Source organism: Lepisosteus platostomus, chromosome 5, assembly GCF_059453375.1.
Source record: "Lepisosteus platostomus isolate fLepPlt1 chromosome 5, fLepPlt1.hap1, whole genome shotgun sequence".
Lineage (NCBI taxonomy): Eukaryota > Metazoa > Chordata > Actinopteri > Semionotiformes > Lepisosteidae > Lepisosteus > Lepisosteus platostomus.
The window spans coordinates 48436967-48464952 of record NC_142615.1 but is presented as its reverse complement, the minus strand read 5'-3'; the positions used below and the strand labels follow the sequence as shown (position 1 = coordinate 48464952).

General features: G+C 39.5%; 1 protein-coding gene and 2 long non-coding RNA genes across 3 annotated transcripts; 1 reads left to right on the top strand and 2 right to left on the bottom strand.

The window, feature by feature from the left end:
* Positions 1 to 22: 22 nt before the first annotated feature.
* On the top strand, positions 23 to 14101 carry LOC148668156 (uncharacterized). Its single transcript, XM_088632410.1, has 2 exons — positions 23 to 673; positions 10555 to 14101. Exons 1-2 carry the CDS (start codon positions 277 to 279, stop codon positions 12885 to 12887), a joined length of 2730 nt encoding a protein of 909 aa, XP_088488536.1. The 5' UTR covers positions 23 to 276; the 3' UTR covers positions 12888 to 14101.
* A 2888-nt stretch (positions 14102 to 16989) lies between these two features.
* On the bottom strand, positions 16990 to 17813 carry LOC148668155 (uncharacterized). The gene is made up of 3 exons (XR_015937040.1): positions 17753 to 17813; positions 17386 to 17454; positions 16990 to 17222 (listed from the first exon to the last, which is right to left on the bottom strand). It is a non-coding gene; the product is annotated as an uncharacterized LOC148668155 (long non-coding RNA).
* Positions 17814 to 24635: 6822 nt separating this feature from the next.
* On the bottom strand, positions 24636 to 27503 carry LOC148668154 (uncharacterized). Its single transcript, XR_015937043.1, has 2 exons — positions 26934 to 27503; positions 24636 to 24853 (listed from the first exon to the last, which is right to left on the bottom strand). It is a non-coding gene; the product is annotated as an uncharacterized LOC148668154 (long non-coding RNA).
* Between the last annotated feature and the right edge of the window lie 483 nt (positions 27504 to 27986).

The window sequence follows — 27986 nt, the reverse complement described above, 5'->3', positions numbered from 1 at the left end:
GACCACGTTTTGCTTTCTCTGTTCAAACCCACGTGTTTACAGCCACTGCAGCTGCAGGAATTGTTTGTGTTTTTCAGATCGACTCTGAAAAAAATGGAGAATCTGTTGCTTAATCTGGAAACTGAGGCGCACTCTTTCATGGAGATTGTGCTTAAATCGATCGTGCACGAAGTTTCGGAAGTTTTCCGAAACCTGACAGATGATTCCGAGAAGTCGATTGAAGAAAAACTCCGCCGGATCTCCCAGGTTCTGGCGAGACGGGTCTAGATTAAAATCATGTCAGTCGACAATGTTTTCGGGGCCGAAATCGCGCAAATGAAGCAGGAAAACGATCTTCACTGTTTCATCGAGGTTTTGCTCAAATCGTTCGTGTCTGAAGTTTCAGAAGTTTTCCGAAACAGGATGTCTGACTCCCAGGACTCGTTTCGAGACAAACTCCGCAGCGTCTCCCAGATCCTGGTGAGTCGGGCCGTGATTAATATCACACAGTGTGTCAGGGACAGTTTCGGGACAGAAATAACGCGAATGAAGGAAAACGAGACCTTTAAAGTGCGACTGCAGCTGTGGGAGAAGGAGTCGGGAGCAGGAGGAGATCAGGGAGGGACAGATCATGTTGGACTCATGCCTCCCTGTGAAATCACTGCAGAAACAAATGAAGAAACGGAGCCGTCGGGTAAGTGCAGTGACTTTTAATTAGTAACGTTTGTGTTTAAAACGGTGTTTTTAACTTCCTCACTGTTGAAACTGTAGAGGAGAGATGCAGAGCGAAGTAGGAAAGGTTTGTGATGTTTCCGAGGGATTCTTTTCTGCGAACTAAACTAGTTGTGGTCGTGTTATATTCTCATTAATGTTATTGCTGTTCTTTAAATGTGGACAGAAATATGTCGTCAATTGATACACTTTCTCCATGTGAAAGCCAATTTAGGAGACTTTGGAGTCTTGGAAATATGTTTGTGGGCAGATTATTTATCGATGTGGCGGTAACTATCTCTTCTGTGCAGTGTTAATGTACTGCATTGTACAGCAATGTCCAGTCAGCCAGTGTGTCTGTATGAACCCCTCTCTATCAGTGCAGTGTTAATGTACTGGAGTGTCCAGTCAGTGTGTGTCTGTATGAACCCCTCTCTCTCTCTCAGTGCAGTGTAAATGTACTGGAGTGTCCAGTCAGTGTATGTCTGTATGAACCCCTCTCTCTCTCAGTGCAGTGTTAATGTACTGGAGTGTCCAGTCAGTGTGTGTCTGTATGAACCCCTCTCTCTCTCAGTGCAGTGTTAATGTACTGGAGTGTCCAGTCCGTGTGTGTCTGTATGAACCCCTCTCTCTCTCAGTGCAGTGTTAATGTACTGGAGTGTCCAGTCAGTCAGTGTGTCTGTATGAACCCCTCTCTCTCAGTGCAGTGTTACTGTACTGGAGTGTCCAGTCAGTCAGTGTGTCTGTATTAACTCCCCTCCAGTGCAGTGTTAAATACTGGCAATTTAGACAGAACAAATGTTTTCGTGAAATTACATCCCCGACTGTCCTCCGCTGCTCTTTTCAATCTTCTGGAGAGCACAAAAGAGTCTTAAGAAAATGATTACAACTTTGTTCGATCAGCTTCTCCTCCTAGACCCTGTTAATTGCTACGGTGAGTTATTGCTTTGTGCTCTGTTTTGCCGTCTTCTGAATATAGTCTGAGGAATACCCAGCAAAGAAGTGATGTAGCTGGTGTAGTAAAGCAGGCTTTATTATTATTGAACCACTAATGTCAAGACAGCGCTTGCTTTCCCCCCACAATTGGAAAGTAAAATATTATTTTTACGGTTTTAAAACTAGCATATTTTATGTAAAACAAAATTACATACATTCGACTACCTTCGGTTCGGGAACAAGTAAAGGTTTATTCCCTGCCGGAAAGAGAAGATACAACATTTCAGCTGTGGAAGAAGGTTTTGACGCCCGAAGAAGGCTCCACAGCCGAAAAGTTGTTTCTTTTCTTCTCTTTTCAGCACAGGAATATACCTCTACTTGTTCCTTTGCAGCCTACGCATACTGATGCAGCTCCCTACGTGAACTACTTTAGGTATTCATGCTGTATGTATTATTTACATCTGTAGATTATGTATTACTTTCAGATTAATCCTGTTTGTGTTCTAGGTACAATGTTTTGACGTACAGATTTGATTTCGCCACCCCATTTTGGTGAATATAATATTGGTTAACCTGCAGTATATTTTGTAGATGGAATATTTAATAGCAGACGTATTCAATAGTACAAAGCTTTGAGGTTCAGCCTAGTTTGCATTGAAAGAAAGCGAATGAATGATTTTCCTCCTACTGTCATTTGTGTACTGGGATAGTCAAGTTGAAATGTCTTTAGTAACACAAAGCCGCGGATAAACAGGGCGGTATCACCAAGTTTTCCCTTCTTTACTTTGCCTGTTTGGAGTCGAGTCTGCTCAACACGAATGAACACAACGCGTCACTCCCTTTTGGTTCAGGGATAGACGTGGTGAGATTCAAGTTCATCAGCCTGCGAATGGAGAAAGGATAAAAAACATATTTAAGAAATTCTGTCCACATGCACTCAATCACTGCAAAAGCAGCAGCAACCACAGGAAGCGTTTTGACCCACGTAACAAACCGGTGACGTCACTTGGGGGGGTGTCCCATGCCCCCCTTTTTGTAACGGTGCCTCTCAAATCCTCATGTACTTGAAGTCCACACTTCTTATGCTGTGTTATGGAGGTGTGGACCTGGAGGAAGGGCTTAGGGTACAGTTTGAAAACTGGGACATGGTCTTATAATGTTAGTGAATAGGGAGGACAAGTTATGCCATGGATAAAAAAATGTGTGTTGAATGTCTTTTAAACCCTCTAACACTGACACAAGAGCAGGATTTGTGGCTTCTGCGGTTCGGAGCCTCGCTTTGTCAAATGTGCTCATCTGTGTGACAGTGAACCCTTTTTTCGGTCTGTCTGGGGGGTGGGGCTCAAGCTACTGTTCCTCAATTTAACATTGATTCATCCTCACTACCAGATAGGGCTTAAGAGCTCATGAATTTAAAGTGAATATTTAACAGGTTGTGATATGTACAGTGGTGTGAAAAAGTATTTGCCCCCTTCCTGATTTCTTATTTTTTTGCATGTTTGTCACACTGAAATGTTTCAGATCATCAAACAAATTGAAATATTAGACAAAGATAACACAAGTAAACACAAAATGCAGTTTTTAAATGAAGGTTTTTATGAAGGGAAGGGAAGAAAAATCCAAACCTACATGGCCCTGTGTGAAAAAGTGATTGCATTATACATTTGTATAAAAAATTTCAGATTAAAACAAAGATTTTGCATATTCTTTGCTGTATGTATGTATAGTTCAGCCACAGAACCAGGAGAATATGTCTCCTTCTTATAATAATTATTGTGGTTTTGTTTTTGTTACTGAGAGATTTTGCTACATAGTGTATATATGTAAAACCATTTTCTGTTGCAATTCAAGGTTCTGGATTGTACAAAAAATACTTTTCCTTGCTGAAAGTCTAACACACAAGAGAGAATGGTGATATACATAGAAAAATAGGTACCAGGTGATAATTTGTAGCGGCTTCTTGAATATTTATCTCGCAAGAGAGACTTTTTTTGTGGAAACTATCAGGTTTTGATTTACTTTCATGTGAACTCTTGCTCTTAAGATGGTAAGAGATTGCATCTGGTATTGTATGTAATTAAATGGTAATTCTTTTATTTGCTCTGTTTCCTATATTGGGAAAATAAAGTATATACTCAGTAGAGGGGCAGAGTTTTGAGTAGTGTCGTGGGAATTTTCTCTAAACACTTAAACAAACAAACAAGCAGATAGAGATTCTTCATGCGAATAGTAAGCTCTGTGAATTTGCCATCCCCACAGACAGCACAAACAATGAAACTCACCCCATTCGTTAGTGCTGGGATTGTGCCGGTTTGTGCCGTTGAAAGTAGCGTTTGTGCTGCTTTCATTCCCGAGATATAGCGCCTTGTTTTTCCGGTGATCACGTGACCATGCACAGTGACTTTGACCTCCAGTAACCCCATCTGCCAAGTTCAAGCACTCTGTTACCGGCGCGAGAGTAACAATTCTGCAACTCTGTTCCTCTGTTTGCCCAGGTAGGGGGCAGCGGTGGATTTTGCATTTAATATCATTATCTTCTATGTGTTTGTGTGAATAGGAAAATTACATTTGTCTCTAATATCATACCCGTATCAGAAGAGTTTCAAGTGTAACCTTAAAAAGCGACATTAAAAAACAATTGTATGTTCTTGCAAAGAGGCTTTAACGAGCAAGTCTTAATACCTCATAACATTGTCCTTTTTTAAAAATCTGAAGAAGTAATCAGTTTCATATTGTCTCCTTCTTATATAAACATAGGCATCAAGGGACGTGTGAAGATTTTTATTTGTGTTTCTGGTCAGACCTTGGTATAGAATACAGCGTGAGGGCACACCTTGACCACTGAAGACACAGATTTAATTGTCTTTTTTAGATCATCAGATTTATCCCAGATGAAGTCGTGTCTTTTGCAGTATGCAATGTAATGACCCAGGACAGGTGGGCAGAACGCAGTGACACCTCTTAATTTGAAGGTCTTCCCATTTAATTCCAGGTTATGTGGAAAATCTGAAAGTTGACTCTCAAAGATATTTTGAGACTGGACAGTGTTTTCTTCATGACTCAGCCAATCTCCCATGTCACCAATTTGAGAGAGACATTTGGATTGGCTTAATTTAATTTGTTTCTGTACAGCCTCCTATAGCCCTGTTACTCCTCTTGCTCTCAGCGTATTCAAATCTACAGAAACAAATGGGATATTGTGTGACTCCACAATGGAGGGGACAACTTGGCGATGAGCGCCGACTCAGTGCTACCACACGGCACTGTTAAGAACACTTTTGCTATGATTTCTCAAATGTTACATTCAGCCCTCACTTGTTGTAGCCCTGACTATTTTCGTTGCACCAAAAATGTCCCTCAAAATTTTAGCTCTTAGAACATAAACATCTTTGTGCACACCTTTCTGTGCCAAATGTTTCACCAGTTGTAGATGCTATCTACAGCCTGATTAACATAGCTGCTAGAAGTCCTGCTGTCACAATAGGCACTGCATAGGCACTGACATCAAAGGCACAAGTTTTCAGTATACTCACAGTGTCTCCACTCACCTTTACTGGGGGCAGGTCTCTGCTGCTTCAGTTCCTCATCAGAGCCACTACATCTTTTTTCACAGGAACAGAAAAATCTATGTGTAACCACTCAGAATGAGGCATAAGATAAAAAGATGGTTTCCGTTTTTTAGGTGGTGCAGCAAGCCCTCTCCAATTTTCCAAACAACTCAGATTTTATGGATACACCAGTTCTTTGTCCTTTTTGAGCTCTGTTTGTTTTTCAGAACTTATAACAAGTGTTCCGCTCTGCTGTTCTAGAGAGCTGGATGTGGTAGCACTGATAATGGCCCTCTCACACTGCTGGTAAACACCATGAACACCCATTGATATTCTCATACCTTCTATGGGTGCTAGGTGCTTCATAAGGAACCTGTCAACTCATGCTTCAGCACTGATTGTTTTAGGATTTTGAAATCCATCTCCACATTGGCTGAGCTTGCAGTGATGTTCACACTTTTGAAAAGTGGAACCATTAAGCCAGTCCAGAGTGGGAGATATCAAGCAAGCCTGGTGAGATGAGGAACAGTCTCCGGTAGGAAATGCAGGTTATATCTATCACCACTGTCCACAACAAGCAACCTGCATTCTTCACAGATTTCTGTTACCCAGTCTTCCAATGCTGTCGGGCATGCATCAAGGGTACAGCTTGGCTCTTGGTCCCTTGCTTCACCTATTTCTTCTAGAACTTCATCAGAAGGAAAAGCATCGTATCCTTCTGCTATTTTTTTGTTCTAAGTGTGATTTTATAGTTTGCAGTTACTCTGTTATGCATGTATACATTGATTCTTTGTTACCTTTGCAGCCCTGCAGCACTTGAGTATATTCTTTTGTCGGGTTGTCTGGCAGCACAGCCTGAATGTTAGTACTGTTAAGTTCCTACCCTCCTAACAGTGCCTGTAGGTGATGAATCCTGGAATGAAGGGCAAATATGTAGAATGAGTACTATGGTGCAACAACATACATTGTTTAAAATACAAAAAAACAAATCCTGTCCTCACAGCGACTTTCATAACCAAACAATGTGTAAAATGTTTAACAATGTCAGAATAACAATGAACAATGCAGAGCTTTAATCCAGTACATTTCCTTGGTCTCTTAAGTGTGGTAACAGTGTAACACACCAAATGATGCAATTTTATACCAACTCTGTACTTCCTTAATATACTCTGTTGTGTGAGGGGATAACTTAATAAAGCTCACAAAACTCATTTTATCCTGTTCTATGCTCTGTGAAGGCAGACCTTAATCTATTGTCAAATGGTTAACTCTGCTACATTTACTACAATAGTGGAATCACCAGTTTCATGCCTGCTGCTTCTGGGACATGATCAATCAATGTAAACCGTGCAAACATTCCCAAAGATGCTCAGAACTTCACAGAGGCAGGTACTTCAACGTACATTATAAACCCCTCTCCCTCTCTACAGGTAATGGAACAATAGAAAGGCAACAGCTCCTTAATAAGCTATTGCATGCAGTAGGTCTGATATCTACTTTCATACACAATTAAGAATTAACAACCAAAAATCACAAATATGTAGTGCAGTACGTGGAATAGGACCGCTCAAGGTTTAAAAAAAATCAAGCAATTGATGAGTAGTTTAAATCCCCAGAAAGAAATAAGGATGAATGCAAAACACTGTATATTGCTTAGAACTGAAGTCTCAAACAACAAATCGTGGTGAGCTTTACACTTCTCATTTGTTAGCTCTATGATGTCACCCTTTAATCTTAGTGTTCATTTGATGGCCGAATCCCCAGCTAAACCCATGGCCCGGGTTTTATGGGAAATGTTTAATGCAAAGTATGGAGAAGTCCGATTAACACTCAAAAAACACTCACCTGGCTTAAACTGTGCTTCTTCCCAATTTTTACGTGATTTATAATAATATCCTTTCAGCTACATAGTGCTTCTCTGGAAACCCCAGTGAAAGCGCTCTACAGGTAATGGGGACTTTCCTCCACTGCGTAAATGAAAATAACTAAGTTTTTTACATTGTAATAGATTACAGTTTAAGTGCACATCAAAAAGTCTCTGTATATGTAGATAGAAATCAATAAATTAATATTTTTTAGACCTGCCTACTCACGTTAACTCCAATACCAAGGCCCATCACCACTTCTTTCGTTTATGATATGTTTTTAAAGCATTGCATTCACCACTTAATCATTTCAGCTTTCACATCAGCAATTTGTAACATGTCGGAGATTTTTTGGGGTTCAGTTCTCCTTGTAACACTTACAGAAACAAAACATTATAATTTAAATTCAGAAGTGTGACAAATCCTTTCAAGTTTCACTTGCATGTGTAGAAATATGATAACGACAAATGCAGCTTACTAATTTTTGTAGTATTCCCCGCGATATAAAACAAGTTTCTCAAATATCTTTACTTTAAAATAAATTCATGGGAACGTCAACGTAGCATCATAATTACAGTATAGCATTTCTAGTTTGTAAAGTAACTTACGATTTGGAAGAAGAGGTCTTCGCCAGAGATGCAGATAATAAATCAAACATCAACTGCAAAGGCTGGGGTCAGCTGATCAAGAGATCACAATTGAAAGATCTGGTGATCGTGAACTTGCGGTTTTGTATGGAGCTGATGGCACAGAGTGACGTCACGACCAGAAAAAGAAGGCGCTATATTAAAATGTAAAACATCCACCCCCACCCGACCAGACAGAGTCGGAAAACAAATTGCATTCATTGTTTTCATCACATCCAGTAATTTAAGTACTGAGTGTTTTGGTACCTGTAAGCGTCCTTGTAGTCATATCTGTGTATTCAGAGGTCGAGGTGTGCCCTCATGCTGTATTCTACACCAAGGACTGACCAGAAACGCAGATAAAAAAACTGTGAGCTAACTGTGAGCGTTTCATGTTTGCGCATAAGACCCCTGTAAATACAAACACGTGGATAATGCCAGTTTTTCAGAGAACCTAGATATATGTTCACTTCTGTTCTGTGAAAATAAAAATATTTCCCAATATTGCCACGGTGTTCATGTGTGAGATGGTAAGACTCTTGTTTCTCGGATGTGTTATGAACTTGTGTAAACTTTGTACATAGTGCCCCTTAAAAATAAAAGTCCTGAAGTCGTAGTTCCTTTTCACTTTGGCTTTGCATAAAAAAGAGCAACAGTGGTTCAGAATGTTGCAAATTCAAGTCTTTTTAAATACGTGACTTGACAGACAGGTCGAATCTTCACACGTCCCTTGATGCCTGTTTATTTAAGAAGGAGACAATGCGAAACTGATTACTTCTTCATATTTTTAAAAAGGGACAATGCTATGAGGTATTAAGACTTGTTTGTTAAAGCCTCTTTGTAAGAGTATACAATTTTGCTAATGTTCGCTTTTTAAGTCTACACCCGCAACTCCTCTGATTCGGGTATGATATTGGAGACAAATGTAATTTTCCTGTTCACACAAACACATAGAAGATAATGATATTAAATGCAAAATCCACCGCTGCCCCCTACCTGGGCAAAACGAGGAATAAAGTTGCAGAATTGTTACTCTCGCGCTGGTAACAGAGTGCTTGAACTCGGCAGATGGGGTTACTGGAGGTCCAAGTCACCGTGCATGATCACGTGATCACCAGAAAAACAAGGCACTATATCTCGGGAATGAAAGCAGCAAAAATGCTATTTTTAACAGCACAAACCGACACAAACATAGCACTAACGAATGAGGTAAGTTTCATTGTTTGTGCTGTCTGTAGGGGGGCAACTTTACGGAGCTAATTAACCCCCTTCTCAGTGTAGTGTTAATGTACTGCAGCATCCAGTCGGTGTGTCTGTATTAACCCCTCTCTCTCAGTGCAGTGTTAATGTACTGGAGTGTCCAGTCGGTGTGTCTGTATGAACCCCTCTCTCTCTCAGTGCAGTGTTAATCTACTGGAGTGTCCAGTCAGTGTGTCTCTATGAACCCCTCTCTTTCATTACATTGTTAATGCACTGTAGTTTCCAGTCAGTCTGTCTGTATTTACCCCCCTCTCTCAGTGCAGTCTTAATATGCTGTAATTTCCAGTTTGTCCTTGTCAGTATAAATCCCTCACTCTCAGTGTAGTGTAAATGTACTGTAGTGTGCAGTCAGTGTGTCTGCATGAACCCCTCTCTTTCTCAGTGCAGTGTTAATGTAAATGTAATGTATTATTATTATTTCTGTAGTCTTATTTTTTACATGGTAGTTAGGTTTCTGACAAAGCTTATATATCTAAAATCACATAATATTAGAAACCCCCTTAAACCCTCTTATTGCTCTATGCTTAAACAACCCAAATTGATTGCGAGTATACTAGACGTGTGTTTGTGTAGCTTAAAGCTTACAGCTTTAGCTTGAAGCTTTTAAGATCTCATAGCCTCAGCTATCATTACTATGCTAATGTTACTCATATATACATACATACATACCAAACCTTATGCTGATGTGACTGTCTCTATTCTAATTGCAGCTCTGACATAAGAACTTGGATGACTCAAAATGTCCTTCATGTTAACTGTGACAAGACTGAAACCATGCTTATTGGCACCACCCATCAACTTTATAAAACCCGTAAGAAACCCTATCTGTAGATGGTCTTGTACTTGAGCTTCAGTCTAAATTGAAAAACTTGGGGATGATATTTGACGTTCGACCCATATGCGCAGAATGTTGTCAAAACATCTTTCATTCACTTCAGAAATATTCCTCGACTACGCCCTATGTTATCACTAACTGTGGCTGAAAAGTGTTGTCTAATCTTGAATCGACTTCTGTAACGCTCTACTCTCTGGGGTTTCTAAATCCCCATTGAACAAACTCCAGTATGTCCACAATTCGGCAGCCAGAATCCTGACCAGGTCTAGTGCAAGTGTTCACATTACTCCTATCCTGGAGTCCTTGCACTGGCTTCCTGTCAAGTTTCATATTGACTTAACAATCCTCCTGCGCACCTATAAGACTCTCCATGGCTCCGTACCTGTCTGAGTTATCACCCTACTCCCCACCTCACAACCTTCGCTCTTCTAATTCTGCTCTCCTTACTGTCCCTCAAGCCCGTCTACATTGTATAGGTGACAGGGCCTTCACCTGTTATCCCCCCAAGCTCTGGAACTCTCTCCCTAAGGATATCGGAGAGTGGCCTTCTCTAAACTCCTTCAAATCCAGACTCAAAACCTTCTTCAGAAGAGCCTTTATTTAACTGTTCTTTACCCCTCTTACCACCATCTACTGTCTCCTCTAACTGTGTATTCTCATTGTGCTAATTTTGTGTATTTTTTGTTGTAGGTCATTCTATAAAACGCTTTGAGAAGCCACCTTTAAAGGTGCTACATAAAATAGTTTTTTTATTATTATTATAAAGGTCTTGTTTTCTTGTCCTGTGTTTACAGGCTCAGAGGCCAGTACTCTCTCTGAACCTGGGGAAAGGGCTCCTCTTGAACAGCAGCACAGTGAGGAGGAGTGGGGCTCCAGTCTGATGCAGGAGACAGTTTTCACTGCCGCACAAGAGAAAGAGAAACTCAGGGAGCAGCACACAGAGAGCAGACAGAGTGTCAGGTACCTGGACTCTGTGCCCACGATGAAGACAGACCCTGAGAGTGAGACACCTGGGCTCTTTGTATGTGATGATTTTATAGAGAAGATGAATAATCTGGACTCGAACAATATTACACAAGGTTGTAATGAATTGGGCTGTGTCTCTGTACAAGAGCACAGTGAAGAACTGGATGTCTTTAATCTTACAGAGCAGGACATGGAGCCCCAGTTGATTGACTGTGCAGAGCAGCAGACTGATGTACCTGGTGAAGAGAACAGTGTTGAGATACAGCACCGAGAGGAGAGTCAGTACAGGGAGGAGCAACAGCAGCTCCTACAGGGCTTGATAATAATTAGGCCTTGTTCTGTTCAAGTGGAGAGACTGTCATTGCAGAGTCTCAAACAATCATGTAATCCCTTAGCATCTGATGACTTAACACACAGGTTTAATAATCTGGTTACTGAGAAAATCGTTGAAAGTTTTAATGAACTGGAGAGTATGTCTGTTCTTGGGCAAAGAGAGGAACAACTGAATGAACTGGATGGTTTAAGTCTCAGAGAGCTGGAGATGGAGCCCCAGATGATTCACACTACTGAGCAGCACACTGAAGGTCACGGTGGAGAAAACAAATCTCAGTTTCAGCACACAGAGCAAGACCATTCCATGGAGCATTTGCAGAATAAGAGACCCCAGCACGATCAGGGGATGAGGAAGAATCACTCAAGGCCTTGCTCAGATGGAGTGGACAAACTGATATTATGGCACAGGGAGGAGCAGCGTTTCTGTCAGTCTAGCATTTCAAAACCCTACCAGCACCTTCACACAGGAGAGAGACCTTTCAGGTGCAGTCAGTGTGGGAAGAGTTTTAGTCAGTCAAGTAACTTAATTATCCACCAGCGCATTCACACAGGAGAGAGACCGTTCAGCTGTAGTCAGGGTGGGAAGAGTTTTAGTAAGTCAAGTAACTTAATTATCCACCAGCACATTCACACAGGAGAGAGACCGTTCGGCTGCAGTCAGTGTGGGAAGAGCTTTAGTCGGAAAAACCACTTACAATCACACCAGCGCAGTCACAACGGAGAGAGACCATTCAGCTGCAGTCAGTGTGGAAAGAGTTTTAGTAAGTCAAATCACTTAAAAAGGCACAAGCGCATTCACACAGGAGAAAGACCGTTCAGCTGCAGTCAGTGTGGGAAGAGTTTTAGTCAGTCAAATAGCTTAATAGCCCACCAGCGCATTCACACAGGAGAGAGACCGTTCAGCTGCAGTCAGTGTGGGAAGAGCTTTAGTTGGAAAAACCACTTACAATCACACCAGCGCAGTCACAATGGAGAGAGACCATTCAGCTGCAGTCAGTGTGGAAAGAGTTTTAGTAAGTCAAATCACTTAAAAAGGCACAAGCGCATTCACACAGGAGAAAGACCGTTCAGCTGCAGTCAGTGTGGGAAGAGTTTTAGTCAGTCAAATAGCTTAATAGCCCACCAGCGCATTCACACAGGAGAGAGACCGTTCAGCTGCAGTCAGTGTGGGAAGAGCTTTAGTTGGAAAAACCACTTACAATCACACCAGCGCAGTCACAATGGAGAGAGACCATTCAGCTGCAGTCAGTGTGGAAAGAGTTTTAGTCAGTCAAATCACTTAAAAAGGCACAAGCGCATTCACACAGGAGAGAGACCATTCAGCTGCAGTCAGTGTGGGAAGAGTTTTAGTAACTCAAGTAGCTTAATAATCCACCAGCGCATTCACACAGGAGAGAGGCCGTTCATCTGCAGTCAGTGTGGGAAGAGTTTTAGTCGGTCAGGTCACTTAAAAACCCACCAGCATATTCACACAGGAGAGAGACCATTCAGTTGCAGTCAGTGTGGGAAGAGTTTTAGTCGGTCAAGTACCTTAATAACCCACCAGCGCATACACACAGGAGAGAGACCGTTCAGCTGCAGTCAGTGTGGGAAGAGTTTTAGTCAGTCCAGTACCTTAATAACCCACCAGCGCATTCACACAGGAGAGAGACCGTTCAGCTGCAGTCAATGTGGGAAGAGCTTTAGTTGGAAAAACCACTTACAATCACACCAGCGCATTCACACAGGAGAGAGGCCGTTCATCTGCAGTCAGTGTGGGAAGAGTTTTAGTCAGTCAAGTGACTTAAAAACCCACCAGCGCATTCACACAGGTGAGAGACCATTGTAGCGGCAAGGTTTATTAAAATACAGGAATTAAGTTTGCTGCTCCCTTGCCAGTCTCTCTCTCCTTCATCTCAAGTGGTGCTTGATACAGAGAGGCCTTTCCATTTGGTTCACATTTAAGGTGTTTTTCTAGCTGATAGAGTGTTCTGATAAGGAACAACTCCCAAAGCTGAGACACATGAATGGTCATCTCTGGTGCCTCACTGTCTGGGAGATTCCAAGGGAGAGTCTCATCCCAAGTGGTTTACAACCCCAAGGTCAGAGTTCATGGTTACTCATCCTCACACGGGGCACCAGTAAATGTAGGCATCCTCTCACGAGGCACCAGTAACTGTAGGGGTTTGTGCATTTACTGGGACAATTGTTAATTGTTGCAGTAAGTCACAAAATGATTCTCGAATGCCCATGGAACTTTCAACCTATGAGCGACCGTAGTTCCTCCAGGTACAACTCCAGCTCCTCCTGGACATCTTCAGACTCGGCTCAGACAGTCACGTAACGGCCAGTGTGTCCCAGTGCCAGGACTTGTTCTAAGAGTCGAGAACGGAGGTTGCCAGCGTGTAACCAAAGGATCCACCCGAGGTTAGCCCAGCAGCAAGCCTCGTGAACCCACCGCAAACGCTCACCTGATCGACGAGTGAACTACGGTTGGAACTGTGGACAGCTGAATATCAGTATTCAGGACTCGCGCTACATCGGGAACGAACCGGCCTTCTTCCTGTCTAAAGATTGTGACTTATCTGCGTGCAAACTCTACTAGTTTCAGCCAACACTAACTAGCCGGTCTTCAGAGAGCATCAGCAGCGCATCGCAGCAGAAACCAGCACTGCCTTGCACCGGGCCAGAGAGCGCCGATTGGACACGGTAACAGCCTGCCACTGCTTCTTTGCGTCCGCGGGAGATCTGAATCCCCATAAAGCGGATGAGTATTCAACATTCTGCATTACAGCTCGAGAATTCAATTGTTACCTCAACCTGAGTTGATAGCAATTTAATTCCTATGAGTCATGTACTTGCTTTTGAGTATCTAATGTACAAGTTGTAACAAAGTTCATTTACAAAACAGTCTAAATGAATGATATTACAGAATGTATGTCCGTCTTGGTTTGTAACTCTTCGTTATTGAATATATACCTTTTGTATACTGCTAACCCCCTCTATAAGATCTGTTATGTTTATGCACATTTTATGTATTAATAAATGTATTGTTGTGTATTAGTATCCAAGTGTGTGCGTTGTTTGAGTTATCCTGCAAGGTTGTTTCTAATAGCCATCAGAAGAATAATTTTTGTGACTTGCTGCTACAATTAATAATTGTCCCAGTTAAGCGCAAAACCCCTACATTTACTGGTGCCTCGTGAGAGGATGCCTATAGAGTGAAGAACAGGAACATGTAAGATGATTAATATACATTAATATACCCATCCACTCGATTCAGGGTTGTGGTGGAACTGGAACAATCCTGGCAAGCAGTGGGTGCAAAGCAGAGTATCGCCCATAATGTGACACCAGTCCACCTGCAGCACCCAGGGGTGGTAAAGAACATGACAGTAAGAATACTTTCAAACAACAAAAAGAGTAAATTACATATATATGATATTTTTACAGTTTGGTGTATTCTTTTTTATTTTCTCACTATTACAGGTCGAGGAATGGATGCAAAGAAAGAGTTGTGTCAACACGTGGGCACAAAAATGGTAATAATTGCTTTAAAAGAGCACAAAACCTCAAACAGCAGCTATCTTCCTTTGCATTGAGTGAAGAAGAGGAACATGTAAGTTGATGGCTACATTAATATACCCATCCACTCGATTCAGGGTTGTGGTGGAACTGGAACAATCCTGGCAAGCAGTGGGTGCAAAGCGCTATCGCAGATAATGTGACACCAGTCCATCACAGGACTCACTCACACCATGGCCAATTTTCATAGAAGCCCATTAAAATCCATGTCAATACAGAACAACAGACCTCCACCTCCATAGCTTCCATGTTGTACAGTATTTTGAGAAAATCTGGAATGTACCTTTCTTGCATTTTATTTGTGTTTTATCAGATGTTTAATATTAAACTAAGCTGCAGTCTGTGGGTTCTGTAGGATTCCGGTCACGCATAAGGATCCTCCAATTCTACCTATAGGTTCCCTGACACAGACGAAGGCAGTCCGGGTGTCCGTGTGGCGGCGCAGAAAAAGTTACAGAAATTTAAACACCCTACTAAAATGGATTAGTAGGGTGATGTCCCATTTTATTAGAAAGAGATTTGATCTCCTGACTGTTACTCTCACTAATATAATACTGTCTGTGTTGTTATCAGTTACAGTTACTCCGACATCGGGACTCATTACAGCTCGTGACATTAATTACAATTAATTAACTCTTTATCCTGAGTGTCTTCAGTCGTGAACAGAGGTCCGTCCAGTTTCTTTGCGCTGTATCCAGTACAGGGTCGCGTCTTTCACACTAATGAAATGTAAAGAATGAAAACACATTGAAACAAGCAGTAAAACGGGGGAATTTATTAAAATGAGACTGTATTAAATACGAGTGACCCAGTGGGCAAAAGACGTATAATATACGTCTATTAAACGCATACCTTAGACGTCTAAATGTGGTCTGCAATTCGTCTGGAATGAAATTCTTATATACGTCTATTGTTATACGTCAATTATACATCTATGATTATATGTTCATTATACATAAATGGTTGAAGTTCTATTATACAGATAAATTTAGAGGACTATTATACATATATGGTTGGAGTTTTGGATAACTTTAGAGGACTATTATACATATATGGTTAGAAGACTATTATACGTATATGGTTAGAGGTCTATTATACGGATAACTTTAAAGGTCTATTATACATCAAAGACAGGTCTTACAGGTGTAGAAACTAGTAAACCAAGAAATGATTTGGTTTCAAAATTTATTCTGAAAATACACATTCACATCTGAAAAACATGTATTTCAAATGATACATTGTATACAATCAATCAACAATCAACATATGGGCAATAATCATAAAACAAACACAACTAGTCTTAAACCTCAGCTACAAATTCTGTATACAGTATAGTAATGACAAACAAACTAATTACATTAACACATTATCTAACTCAAAACCACATTTTCATTCAAATATAAATTTTAAAATGTACAACTTCTATATTTCCAAGAAAAAAAAATATTACAGTGGAAGTTAAGACTATTTTTGTCTACCATTTGCAAACCCTGTCTAATTGTCCTAACAGTTAGAACCAGAAACTTATTATTTTCAGTGTACAGATCTCCTGGCCCCTTGCCTTGCATATGCATTCTTCAAGTTATGCATTGCGTGCTCCTTTATTTCTTTTTCTGTCGATGTAGGGTAGGACTTCAGCACCGCAGCTAGGAGAAAATTATATAATATTACTACTCAAATAAATGAACCATTAAGGTTTACTTAACTCAAAGCTGAAATAAACAAATAAAATTTGGCTTGCATCATAGCGATTGAGCAATAAAGTCTGAAAACCAAATTCAGACATTTATTTTAGACATTTTTTCCACTCAACATTTACTCAAATATATAGGATCAAATATAGTACTGTAATCCTTGTATTTTAAAAGACAATTTTGCAGTTTTACACCTTGCACATTCAGTGGTTAACACATAAGTATCTATAAGCTCAATTCTGTGGATATGTTAACTTGATCAAAGTAAAAATGTAATGTAAAAACATTTTTAAAAATCAACAAGCAATACCTTGACAAGACTGAACACACTCTCTCTGACATCACTGCCACCTACTCATCGAAGTTGGTTTATTTGGAAATAATATTATATTCGAAATAATATCAGAAGCTACTAGATCTTCATTAATCAACTAATCAGACATGACCATTCAATGAAACGAACACATTTTCACATATTAACTGCACTTTTTTGCAGTATTTTCTGTGTATAAATACAGTGAAAAAAAATTGTAGTAGCGTTTTAGAACATGAAAACACTTTATTTTGCCATTAAAGGATAAGCAAGATTATACATTATAAACTAAAAATATGAACGTATGCCAGAGATGGATCATATTAATCAGATGTAGGCTATAAAATTATGACCTATCTGAAACCTAGAATATTAGTAGTGAATATTTTCGACACCACAGTGAGAATACAATATCATACCAGCAGATTTTGATTGTCCATGCTGTCAAGTGCTTGCTCGTATGCACAGAACTCTTCCATTGTGGTCAGCCTCCTGATGTGGAATTGGGAGTCCACCGGTTCTGTGGACCTACTCAAACGCCTCAATTCATCCCTCTTCTCTATTAGGAGGCCCAATACCTGCTTCTGAAATTCTGAAATTATTTACATTTTATATCAGCATTTAAAAGGAATTAGGTTAGGATTTTCTTACACTATTGTCACATTAGCATAACTGTAGTGTTGCTAATGTGCTACATGCAATTTATAATCTTAAAAAGTAAAAATTCCCACATCTGTAGTTCATTTTAACTGTACTTCCTTCTGAAAGAGGATATCTCTCTCTCTTCTGTTCTGGTCTGGACGTGGTCTGCTGCCTGGGAGACTCTGAAAAGAATTCAGTTATGGAAAACATTTACTTTATCACACAACTTAATATTTCAATTTAGTCATTTAGTCTGTCATTGAACTAGGATTCTATCAACAATGTCAATTAAACTCCATTGGTGTATTTATTAAAAACATAGCTTCAATTTTGAATATGTTTGTGTCGTTTGTAGCATTGTGGTAAAAGACAATTTATTTTTATATTGTATACAAGCCTACACATAATTAAAATACATTCTGTGTAAAACTATAATATGCGTAGTTTTATTTATTACTTTATCCAATAAAAAAGACATACTTTTTGACAGTCTTCCAGGATCATTTCTGCCATCTGGCCAATCCTGGTTTGATACTAGAAATTAAAAAGTTAACAATAATCTCATACTTAACAAATCTATCATTTGCAGAGGGATGATAAACTATTCTTAAATTTAATAATTTAATTAATATGATACAAGTAATGTACTAAGTACTGAGGAGGCATGGTGACTCTGGGGTTCAATTGAAGACTTTGGTCTTATAACTTGCTTAGGACTTCGAACTTTGCGTGGTGAGGTCACAATTTGGACTACCTGGGCTGTTAATATAATATTGCAGATTAACTTAATATTTAAGTATGGACGTAAAATTTTCACCAGTCCAATAATCTTTTAATATAATTCGCTTATGGTAGACAGTTCTCCAGACTTAGGAAAGTATAGTGACATAACCTCAGACGTAATAAAAAAAATTAACTTGAGAATTTCATAGAGTAATTAGATGTAGGCAAGAAATGTAGTAATAACTTCAGGAATGTTGAAGCCAGAACTTAGCACCATTTTTTTTCCTTGGGGAGGTTCTCACCTTTGATTGTTGGGCTTCCATAACATAAAGAATAGTGTTAACTTGTCTCTAGATATGATTGATGATGGTTATCTTCTAAGGACATTAAGAAAACATTTTAACTTTGATTGCAATAACCTACCTTTAAGCATACTTGAACAGCTGAGTGAGGTCTGGGAGACTCTCTTCCTAGGAGAGAACCTCAGTTTTGGGGGTGGCACTGGCAGCTTCAGTGGCTTCTTCTTTTCTAAACAGAAAAAATATGGCAGTAAAATATTTACAAGTTCGGTAGATAGATTTGGCCTTGCTGGGTCAGTCTGTGCCTCATCTACAAGGTCAGTAGATTCAGGACTGCGGTCAGTTACATCAGATTCATCAGAGTCAGAAATTTCAACCTCGTTCAAGATTTCTTCTTCAGAAGTAATAACTTCTTCAGTGTACCCATAGTCATTTGAATCCTGGTGTGTAATGTCATCACTGACACAAGCACCCATATCACCAGACGACTGTTCCACATTCTCATCCTTGGTGTCATCTATATGAAAACTGTCATCTTCATCATCTTGATCATCACTGCTGGACTCTGCAAGTGCATTTAGCTCTGCACGTCGCTTCCTCCATCGGGATAAATAGTCCTTTGACATAAACTCTGATTTGGTGTGCCCCCTGTGTGCTGATGTGCACCTACAGATAGTTGTAACACATGCAGTTAGTAAATAAACAGCGACTGCTGTATGTAAGGTACAATAAGGACTATGGAATATAAAAGGAAATGGTATCAACTTTTCTTAAGAAAATAGAAATATTGTCATTCAAAGAAATCAACATTTAATTACATTTTTTCAGGCAGGTGGCAAGACCCCCTCGTGAAACTCCTGTATGCAAAGCTGTGTAAATAACTTACAGCACTGTTGCACGTTTTAGACCATACCGTACGCTCTGTAATTTTCGTCAATTCCCATCAGCAGTTTCATTTTTGGGATTTTAACAAAGATTTTCCAATGTTTACATGTATATAATCTAATTTACATATAATTATATAAGGGTACATATAATTTACATTTATATAAGGGTTAAGAACAAAATGACTGCGATGAAAATGTTGTTAAATTTAAAAGGGTGAGTAAAAAAGGTCACACTATGCAGGTATTTCCCGTATATCATTGTCTAGTTAAATCTAGAAAAAAAACATTATTTCAGAAATCACACAGAAAGGAGTATAACACGTGATTATTTTTTTCCATAAAAAACATATCGTTATTCCTTAAAGTTGTCTTGCTGAGGCAATTCCAATTTCTAAGAATATCCATATATTTTTAGGAGAATCAGAGAAAATTATCATCACATACTTTACAAATCCATGGGGTACTATAAAATTAAGGGTTGGTTAGCATTGACATTGTTAATGGTACATGTTACATACTTCTTTTCAATGACCCGTTGAACATGTGCTGTTTTTTCTGATTCTCAAATTAGAGAAACGGCAAAATGATTTTGTGTAATCTTCCCCTTCACACTATTTTTATGTGCCATTTTTTGCTTATTAATGTAATATTTTAATCCAAATAATATTAAGTAATACTATCTGTATGTATTCAGATAGTATTATTATTTATACTTACTCGTCAAAAGAGGATTGCTGAGATTTCTGCGGATTTCTTCTACGATTGAAAAACGTGGCCAAAATGGCGACCAACGAATACTAGCAATGCAATGTGGTATATAACCGGAAAATATGCTGGGTTATTTTCTCAACATATGCGTTTATTAATGTTGTCGATATTATGGTTTTAATTTAACATTGATAATACATCGTGGCTATGTGCCCCCTGCTATGTGCTGATGTGCAATTTTAACGCATGCAGTTGGTAAGGATCGGTCACTGTTGTATGGTATTATATATAATGACATTATGGAATAGGATGGGGACAGGCCTGGCATCACGGGGGGAGGGGGGAATGTCGCCCCTTCAGTTTTGGGCAAAAAGATTTACTTAACTTGCGCCCTAAAAAAATAGTTGTACTTTGTCAATGGTCAGACAACACTAATTGACACTAACAGTCACTCGGACTGTTTGATGTGCAGGAGTTAATTTATTTACTATATTTATTACTATAATTACTATATTTGTTATACACGTGTAAATAAATTAATTATTGCGAAAAGAATTTACTTCGTACACTGCAGATTGCTGTATACTCCTAGTTGCGGCACACACGATATATACGGTAAAAAGCCTCAGACACTGTGTTAGATGTGTTTTCGACGTCATATGTGCATTTATTAATGTCGTTGATTTTACGGTTGCAATTCAACGTTGATTATACATTGTGGCGATATATATATAGGTATAGACGTATTTTCCCCATGATATATATGTATATTCGACGAATCACTGCCCACTGGGTCAGTGTCTGGTCTGCTATGTAAAAGAGGCAATTTACTCTGAGAGCAGGCTCAGTGCTTACTGAACGCAGCTGTCTCAGAGTGGTGTGTCCAAGTGGCTGTAAAAGGCGAGCATTCTTGGTTATCAGTGCAGAAGAAATATTGCCTGCTGGCAAAAAAAGCTATTTTTTTAACCTGAAACTTGTGATTCGAGAAAAGTACCCACCCGCCAGTCCCTGTGGCACAATTGGTAAGCGCGTTTGGCTGTTAACTGATAGGTTGGTGGTTCGACCCACCCAGGGACGGATTTATTCTGTGATGTAAACATTGTCTCCGCAAAGGTCGATTGGATTTCTCAGCAAAACCTTAACCATTTTAATATTTGCAGGAAATGCAAGTGTTTAACATGTGTCAGAATCACCAGGAAATGTCCAATAATAGTTCAGGTGGGTAGCTGCGTCAGCATGCGTAGGCTGCAAAGGAACAAGTAATAAGTTTATTCCATGCTGAAAAAAAGAAGAAAGAGAACACAACGTTTCGGCCGTGGAGCCTTCTTCGGGTGTGAGTTGTCCAATTGTGAATGTCCAATAATGCCTAACAACACAACTTCCCAGAAAACCATATTCACCCAAGAAAAATGATAGTCGAATCGGCATTTATACTCCCATTGCATCTTCTGCTGAAATATTTTAAAAATACAATGCAGATTTGTTTGAGAACTTGGCAAGCATTGATACGTTAGCACTCTGCAGTTGGATTTTGATATTTTGACATATTTACCTTAATTTTAAACACGAATACTGTATAATCTATTGTAATTTTGTTGAAATATTAAAATATGTTAGCTGAGGATGCAAAAGGGTGAAAGGGAAAGGTCAGAGGGTATAGTAACAACAAGGTTAGGATTGGTGGAGGTGGTAGGGGTGTTGATGGTTTTTCTCTGTAGAGGATGATTGAGTTTTTTATCCTTCTCTGAAGTGAGAAGCTGGAGTTGGGAGTTGAGGGATCTGATGAGGTTAGTTATAAAAGGAAGTTGATGTGGAGCTTTTAGCCATAAGGATTCCTTTATATCTTTGATTTTATCATCAAAGATAAACTGGAGTCAGCAAAGATAAAAAGATAATTATCTTTGCTTACTGCCCTGTCTTTCTCACACCTGAAGAAGGCTCCACAGCCAAAACGTTGTGTTTCCTTTCTTCTCTTTTCAGCATGGAACAACCCTTTACTTGTTCCTTTGCAGCCTACACATGCAGGCACAGCTACCCACTTGATACTGTATATAACATTCCTAGAATCACAACTATGAATGTCCACTGCAGGCATTTTTTCCATGATTAATTATTCTGGCATTGAAGCGTATTTTATGTCATAATCACTGAAAAAAGATGTTTTGTACATCCAGATTTTCTATATACTTTAACACACCATGTTCAGAATGTCACAATTCAGAAATGCAACAGTGAAGTGTCGTAATTACAAATGTCCATGATGAGTGATTCTGTCTCTCTTACCTTAGTGTTGGAATTTTAATATGTTTTGGTAATGAGGAAGGAGGGACATGCCATGTTTACAGGGTCATATTTTAAAAATGGTACAGTAAAATTTCCTGAAGTTCAGGATTTTGATAGTTTGTTCCATTGTCTCTCACACCTCAGTGTCAGAATTTTGAGCTGTTTTTATAACCTGGAGATAGTTTCATAGCAATAATCACCCTTTGCTCACCCTCGGTTAACCATATATTCTCATATGCCATGTTCTAAATGTCCCAAATTAAAACTGCTATATTAAAAGTTCTTGCAAAATGCAAGATTTTAAGATTTTTAATGATCAGAAGGCAAGGTCATGGTAAATATGCAGAAAGTGCCAATGAATTCACATTTTGTCTTTGTCTTATTTACTCGATTTTCATCAGCCCAAAATCAATGTACTCTCCAATCGCTGTTGCTTCTTCAAATCCTTTAACTGAACGTTGATATTGAGGGATTATATTGCACATATTGTGGTTTTCTTTTTAAAGCAAATTTGAAAATCTGAGCCTCTATTACAGTTGTCTTGGATGTTTCGCAAGGTATAACAGACCCCTTGCACCCTCAGTTAAACTATTTAAAAATATAACAAACTTAATTGATATAGAACAGCATTTAAGGTTACATGTATACTTAAATTAAGGTAAATATACAAAGGTATTAAAATGCAAATGTACAGTCCTAACATAATTATGCTGTCCAACTGTCTTTTTTGCTTGTCAAGTTCTCCAACAAATCGGTGTTGTAATTTTAAATATTCTAACTAAGGGTGCAGCGAGAGAATAAATGAATTCTCCTGCCAGCCATTCAAAGATCAAAGTGCATGGCTGAATACAATGTCCTTGAATGTTGGTCATTATTGGCCACTCCCAGTGATAATGACTTACGTACTCAATTGTCTAAACAGCGCCCAGAGAATCAGGTGTGTCCCTTTTCTCCATTTGTAAACTTTTGGTTAAGAAAAAAGAAAAAAATGCTTTTTTCTTGCCAGCCTGCAATATTTCTTTTGCACTAATAAGCAAGATTTGTATTTCATCTTTCACAAGCTGTATGTATTTCATGAAAAGCAAGTTGTTCCAGAAAGGAAAATCAAGCAACATGTGATCATGCATTCTATAAGACAAGACAGGAAGAAAGGCACTGTTTTCACTGCTATAAGAGCACAATAAATATTTCCTGTTAGAGAAATGTTGTAAGAATAACAGGAAGTAATCAGCCACCCTGACACAATATCAACAACACAAATAATTATTATTTGACATTATCAAAAAATATAAACATATCACAAAACTATAAACTGAACCCACATAAGGAAATCAGTAAGATCACCATTAAGCAGAAACAGAACAGTTATTGGGTCCAGTTCCTTTCATCAAGCCCGTCACTGGTTATTCTCACACAGAGAGCACACTGCTGAGCAACACACTGAGGGACAGAATGGAGTAAACACAGTTCAGTTTCAGCACACAGAGCAAGAATATTACTGGGAATATTTACTGGGTGAGAAATCACAGCAAGGCCAGATGTTCAGGAAGAATCATTCAAGCCCTTGCTCAGAGGAAGGGGACAAACTGTCATTACAGGATGGACAAGAGTAATGCTGGGCGATAATTCGATAACGATAATTATCAGGATATAATTTTAACAAAAGTTCGATAAATGTTTGATATATATGTTTATGCCAAAATACTGCACGAGTGCGCGTGCGTGTTGCAGACCGGGCAGCTAACGTGGTATTGTTTACCCACACGGTGGTGGCTGACAGGATTGTAGTTAGAGTGGAAAAATGAGCGACACTGAAGCTAATGTAGTGCTGCCAACGACCAGCTCGAAGGACGATGACATCGTTGACAGAAAAGGTCATTCAATTTCGGAAATTTGGAGATATTTTGGCAATCAGACATAAAACAGAGCAGCATGCACTGCAAACTGTGCCGCAGATCCGTGCCAGCAAAGACAGGCAACACCACAAACCTATTTCACCATTTAAAACAGCATCACCTGTGGAAGGGGACCATCTATAAACACCATGCATATTTTGACACAAAAAAAGACTTGAATACTCTTTACCTCAGATTTGTTTAATGTTTCTGCTGTTTGGCAAGTGTTTGTTGTGTTCTTAAAATAAAGAGTTGTTTAATTTACCAATTAACTGTCTTGTTTCTTCAACTTTCACTCAGGAGAAAAAATCTGCCTTTAAACTTGAAAGAAATAATAATTTGACATTTATCGTGATAATTATCGATATCGACTGATATGAAAATTTTTATCGTGATAGCGTTTTTGGCCATATCGCCCAGCCCTAGACAAGAGCAGTTTTTTTGTCAGTCTAGCACTTCAAAATCCTACCAGAACCTTCACACGGGAGAGAGACTGTTCCCTTGCAGGGAGTGTGGGAAGGGTTTTAAAAACATAAGCCACTTAAAAACTCACTGGCACATTCACACAGGAGAGAAACCAGAGAGTTTTAATCAGTCAAACAACTTGAGAGCCCACCTGCGCTCTTAAGGTACTCCTCTCTGTGTGCTGCTCACTGAGTGTCTCTTTCCCTTCTGCAGCACTGAGCTCTGTTTCCTGCATCAGACTGGAGCCCCACTCCTCCTCACTTTGCTGCTGTTCAAGAGGAGCCCTTTCCCCAGCATCAGGGAGAGCACTAGCCTCTGACCCTGAAAACACAGGACAAGAGAACAAGGCCTTTAACATAAGCTTAGAATACTGTTCAAAAGTAAATAATATCCACACAAAAACAAGCTTAACAACTTAAATTTGAGATAACAAAGAAATATAATCTGGCAACTGTGTTTAAATTAACTTGTTAAAGCTAATTTAAAAACTAGATGTAGACCAAATATTCAAACAGATATACAACAAAGATACAGACACTCTGGACACAACAAGACATTAACACTGCACTGAGAGAGAGGGGTTAATAAAGACACACTGAGTGGACACAACAAGACATTAACACTGCACTGAGAGAAAGGGGTTAATACAGACACACTGGACACTACAGTACACTGCACTGATTTAATACATGTTAATACACACAGACGCTTAAAATACTAATCTGGTGCTTTGGGGAGTTATTTTTCAACAAACATAAATATACATACTGGAACTTGTATTATTTTTATAACTTCTGTATAGTATTATTTATCATACATATGCTCGAAAAGAGTAGGGGTGTAACCCCGGCGTCCTGGCCAAAATTTCCATGGCCTCCTAATAATCCCCATCTATGAACTGGCTTCATTACTCTGCTCTCCTCCCCACTGATAGCTGATGTGTGGTGAGTGTTCAGGCGCACTACGGCTGCTGTCGCATCATCTAGGTGGATGCAGCACATTGGTGGTGGTGGAGGGCAGTCCCCATTACCCCATTAGTGCTTTGAGTGTAGTGTCCAGTGTCCAGTGTAGTGTCCAGAAAAGCGCTATATAAGTGTATAATTAATTATACAAATATTGCACAATAATTTTGGTAATGAGGCTAAATTATAGAAACTGATTCGGTTATACAGCTATTGTGTAAAGGAACAAGTAATAGGTTTATTCCATGTTATAAAGAGAAGAGAGAGAAAACGTTTCGGCTGTGAAGCCTTCTACGGGTGCCTTCACCTGAAAAAGGCTTCACAGCCGAAAGGTTGTTTTCTCTCTTCTCTTTTCAGCATCAAATAAACTTATTACTTGTTCCTTTGCTGACTATGCATGCTGACGCACCTGAACTATACAATAATTGTTCAGAAGTTGTTGAATTGTTCGACTATTAATGACAACTTTTCCATTCTACAGGATGATCCCTCCATTGGGGGCCTCTTTTCTGACCGCCCCATCATCTCATATCACCTATCACCTAATCTGCGCAACCTTCTTGTTCACAGCTCCCTTGACCGCCCTCAGCAACCATCCACACCAGGTACTTCCCCTTGCAACAGAGCTCGCTGTATCGCCTGCAAGTACACATCCAACACCACACTCATTCAAGACCCCTCAGGACAATTCTGGATCACCCAGATGGCATCTTGTACCTCCAGCAACCTTATTTACTGTATCTCTTGCAGTAAATGCTCAGTTTCTCTCTACATTGGAGAAACAGGAAGGAGACTTGGAGACCGTTTCAGAGAACACGTCAGGGCTGTGAAGATTAAAGATCTCTCCAAGCCCATTGTTTCTCATTTCACCTCTGACGGCCATGACCACTCTAATCTCTCTGTCTGTGTTCTCAAAGATGGTTTTCCAAACTCATACATCAGAAAGACTACCGAAACCAAACTTATCCTGCAGCTAGGATCACACCTTCCCCCTTCTCTTAACGACAGACTACTATTCTACTAAATTTTCTCCATTCATTGGAACATTACTTGTTCCTATACAATTATTGTGTCTTCAATCATTTTTACCTTTAGATTAATTACATACCAAAGACCTAAAAGTATTCCAGAATAAAGTTTCACATTATACGTTGGCAATCTGAATTTACAAATGCAAATAAAACAATTTACCGATTTTTTGCTAATCCTAAAAATCCTAAGAGTCTAAAAGTGCTGTTTTCAGCCCTGTTACTGTATTACTGATGTTTTCAGCATCATAACTGGACAACAACAGTTCAGTTTCTATTAAAATAATCCTGCTGCTACACAAGACTTTCCCACTTCACTCTGTATCTCTCCACTATATTCTCACCAGTGAGGAAGTTAAAGACACTGTTTTTAAACACACACACTGACCTCATACAAGTCACCACACTGACCTGACAGCTCCAGTTTCGTGTCCATTTCTTCCTTTATTCCTGCAGTGGCTTCACAGGGAAGCGTGTGTCCAACATGATCTGTCTGTCCCTGATATCCTCCAGCTCCCGACTCCTTCTCCCACAGCTGCAATCTCCGCTTCAGGCTCTCGTTTTCCTTCTTCAGCTGCGCCACTTCACTCCCGAAACTCTCTTCCACACACTGTGTGATTTTAACTGTTCTGTTTCGGAAAACTTCAGAAAATTCATCCAAGATCGATTTAAGCAAAACCTCCATGAAAGAATGAAGCTCGGTCTCCAGCGTGAATAATAAATTAGCCATCTTTCTAAACAGTCGATCCAAAACAAAGCCTGAGTTTACGATTAGATTCAGTGTGCACAAATCTGCATCAAAACAGGGTCGCGCCACCAGGAGTTAAAACGTTTTTTTAATAACTGCCTTTATTATTCTTCTAAAATAGAAAAAGAATAACATTTTTTTAATTATTATTCATCTAAACAGCGGATTCAATCACGGCCACGCAGCCTGTTGACGTCATTTTAGCGCTGCAGAGGCTTTAAAACAACCCAGGAGGGAAGCCGACAGGGATTTTCTGTAACGATATGAACTTCACTGCAACCGTCTAGCACCAACTAGTCAGGAGGAGTGAATAGGCACTGAGCTACATGTTCGTGTGTGTGATTTGCATTCAGCTATACATTTCTTTCCTATAAATATAGTAAAATTGTGTACATTATTCTCAAATTCCAAATTGAACATGAACATAGTCTGAACCAGTCAGCAGATATTACATAACGTGCCCACCTTTGACCAGACAAAACTACAGCAAGTTGTAGGGGATTTGTGATTTTACTGAGACAAGTATTAATTGTGGCAGTAATCACGTGGTAGTTCGTTATGGCTTTTAGAAAATCAATCGTCAGAACAACTAACAACGCACACACACGGGTTCAATACACGAGATACATTTATTAAACATAAATTGTGTACCAAACATATACCAGTCTGCCTGAATACAGGCGGCAGACCTTACTTTGAGACTTATCAATATACAA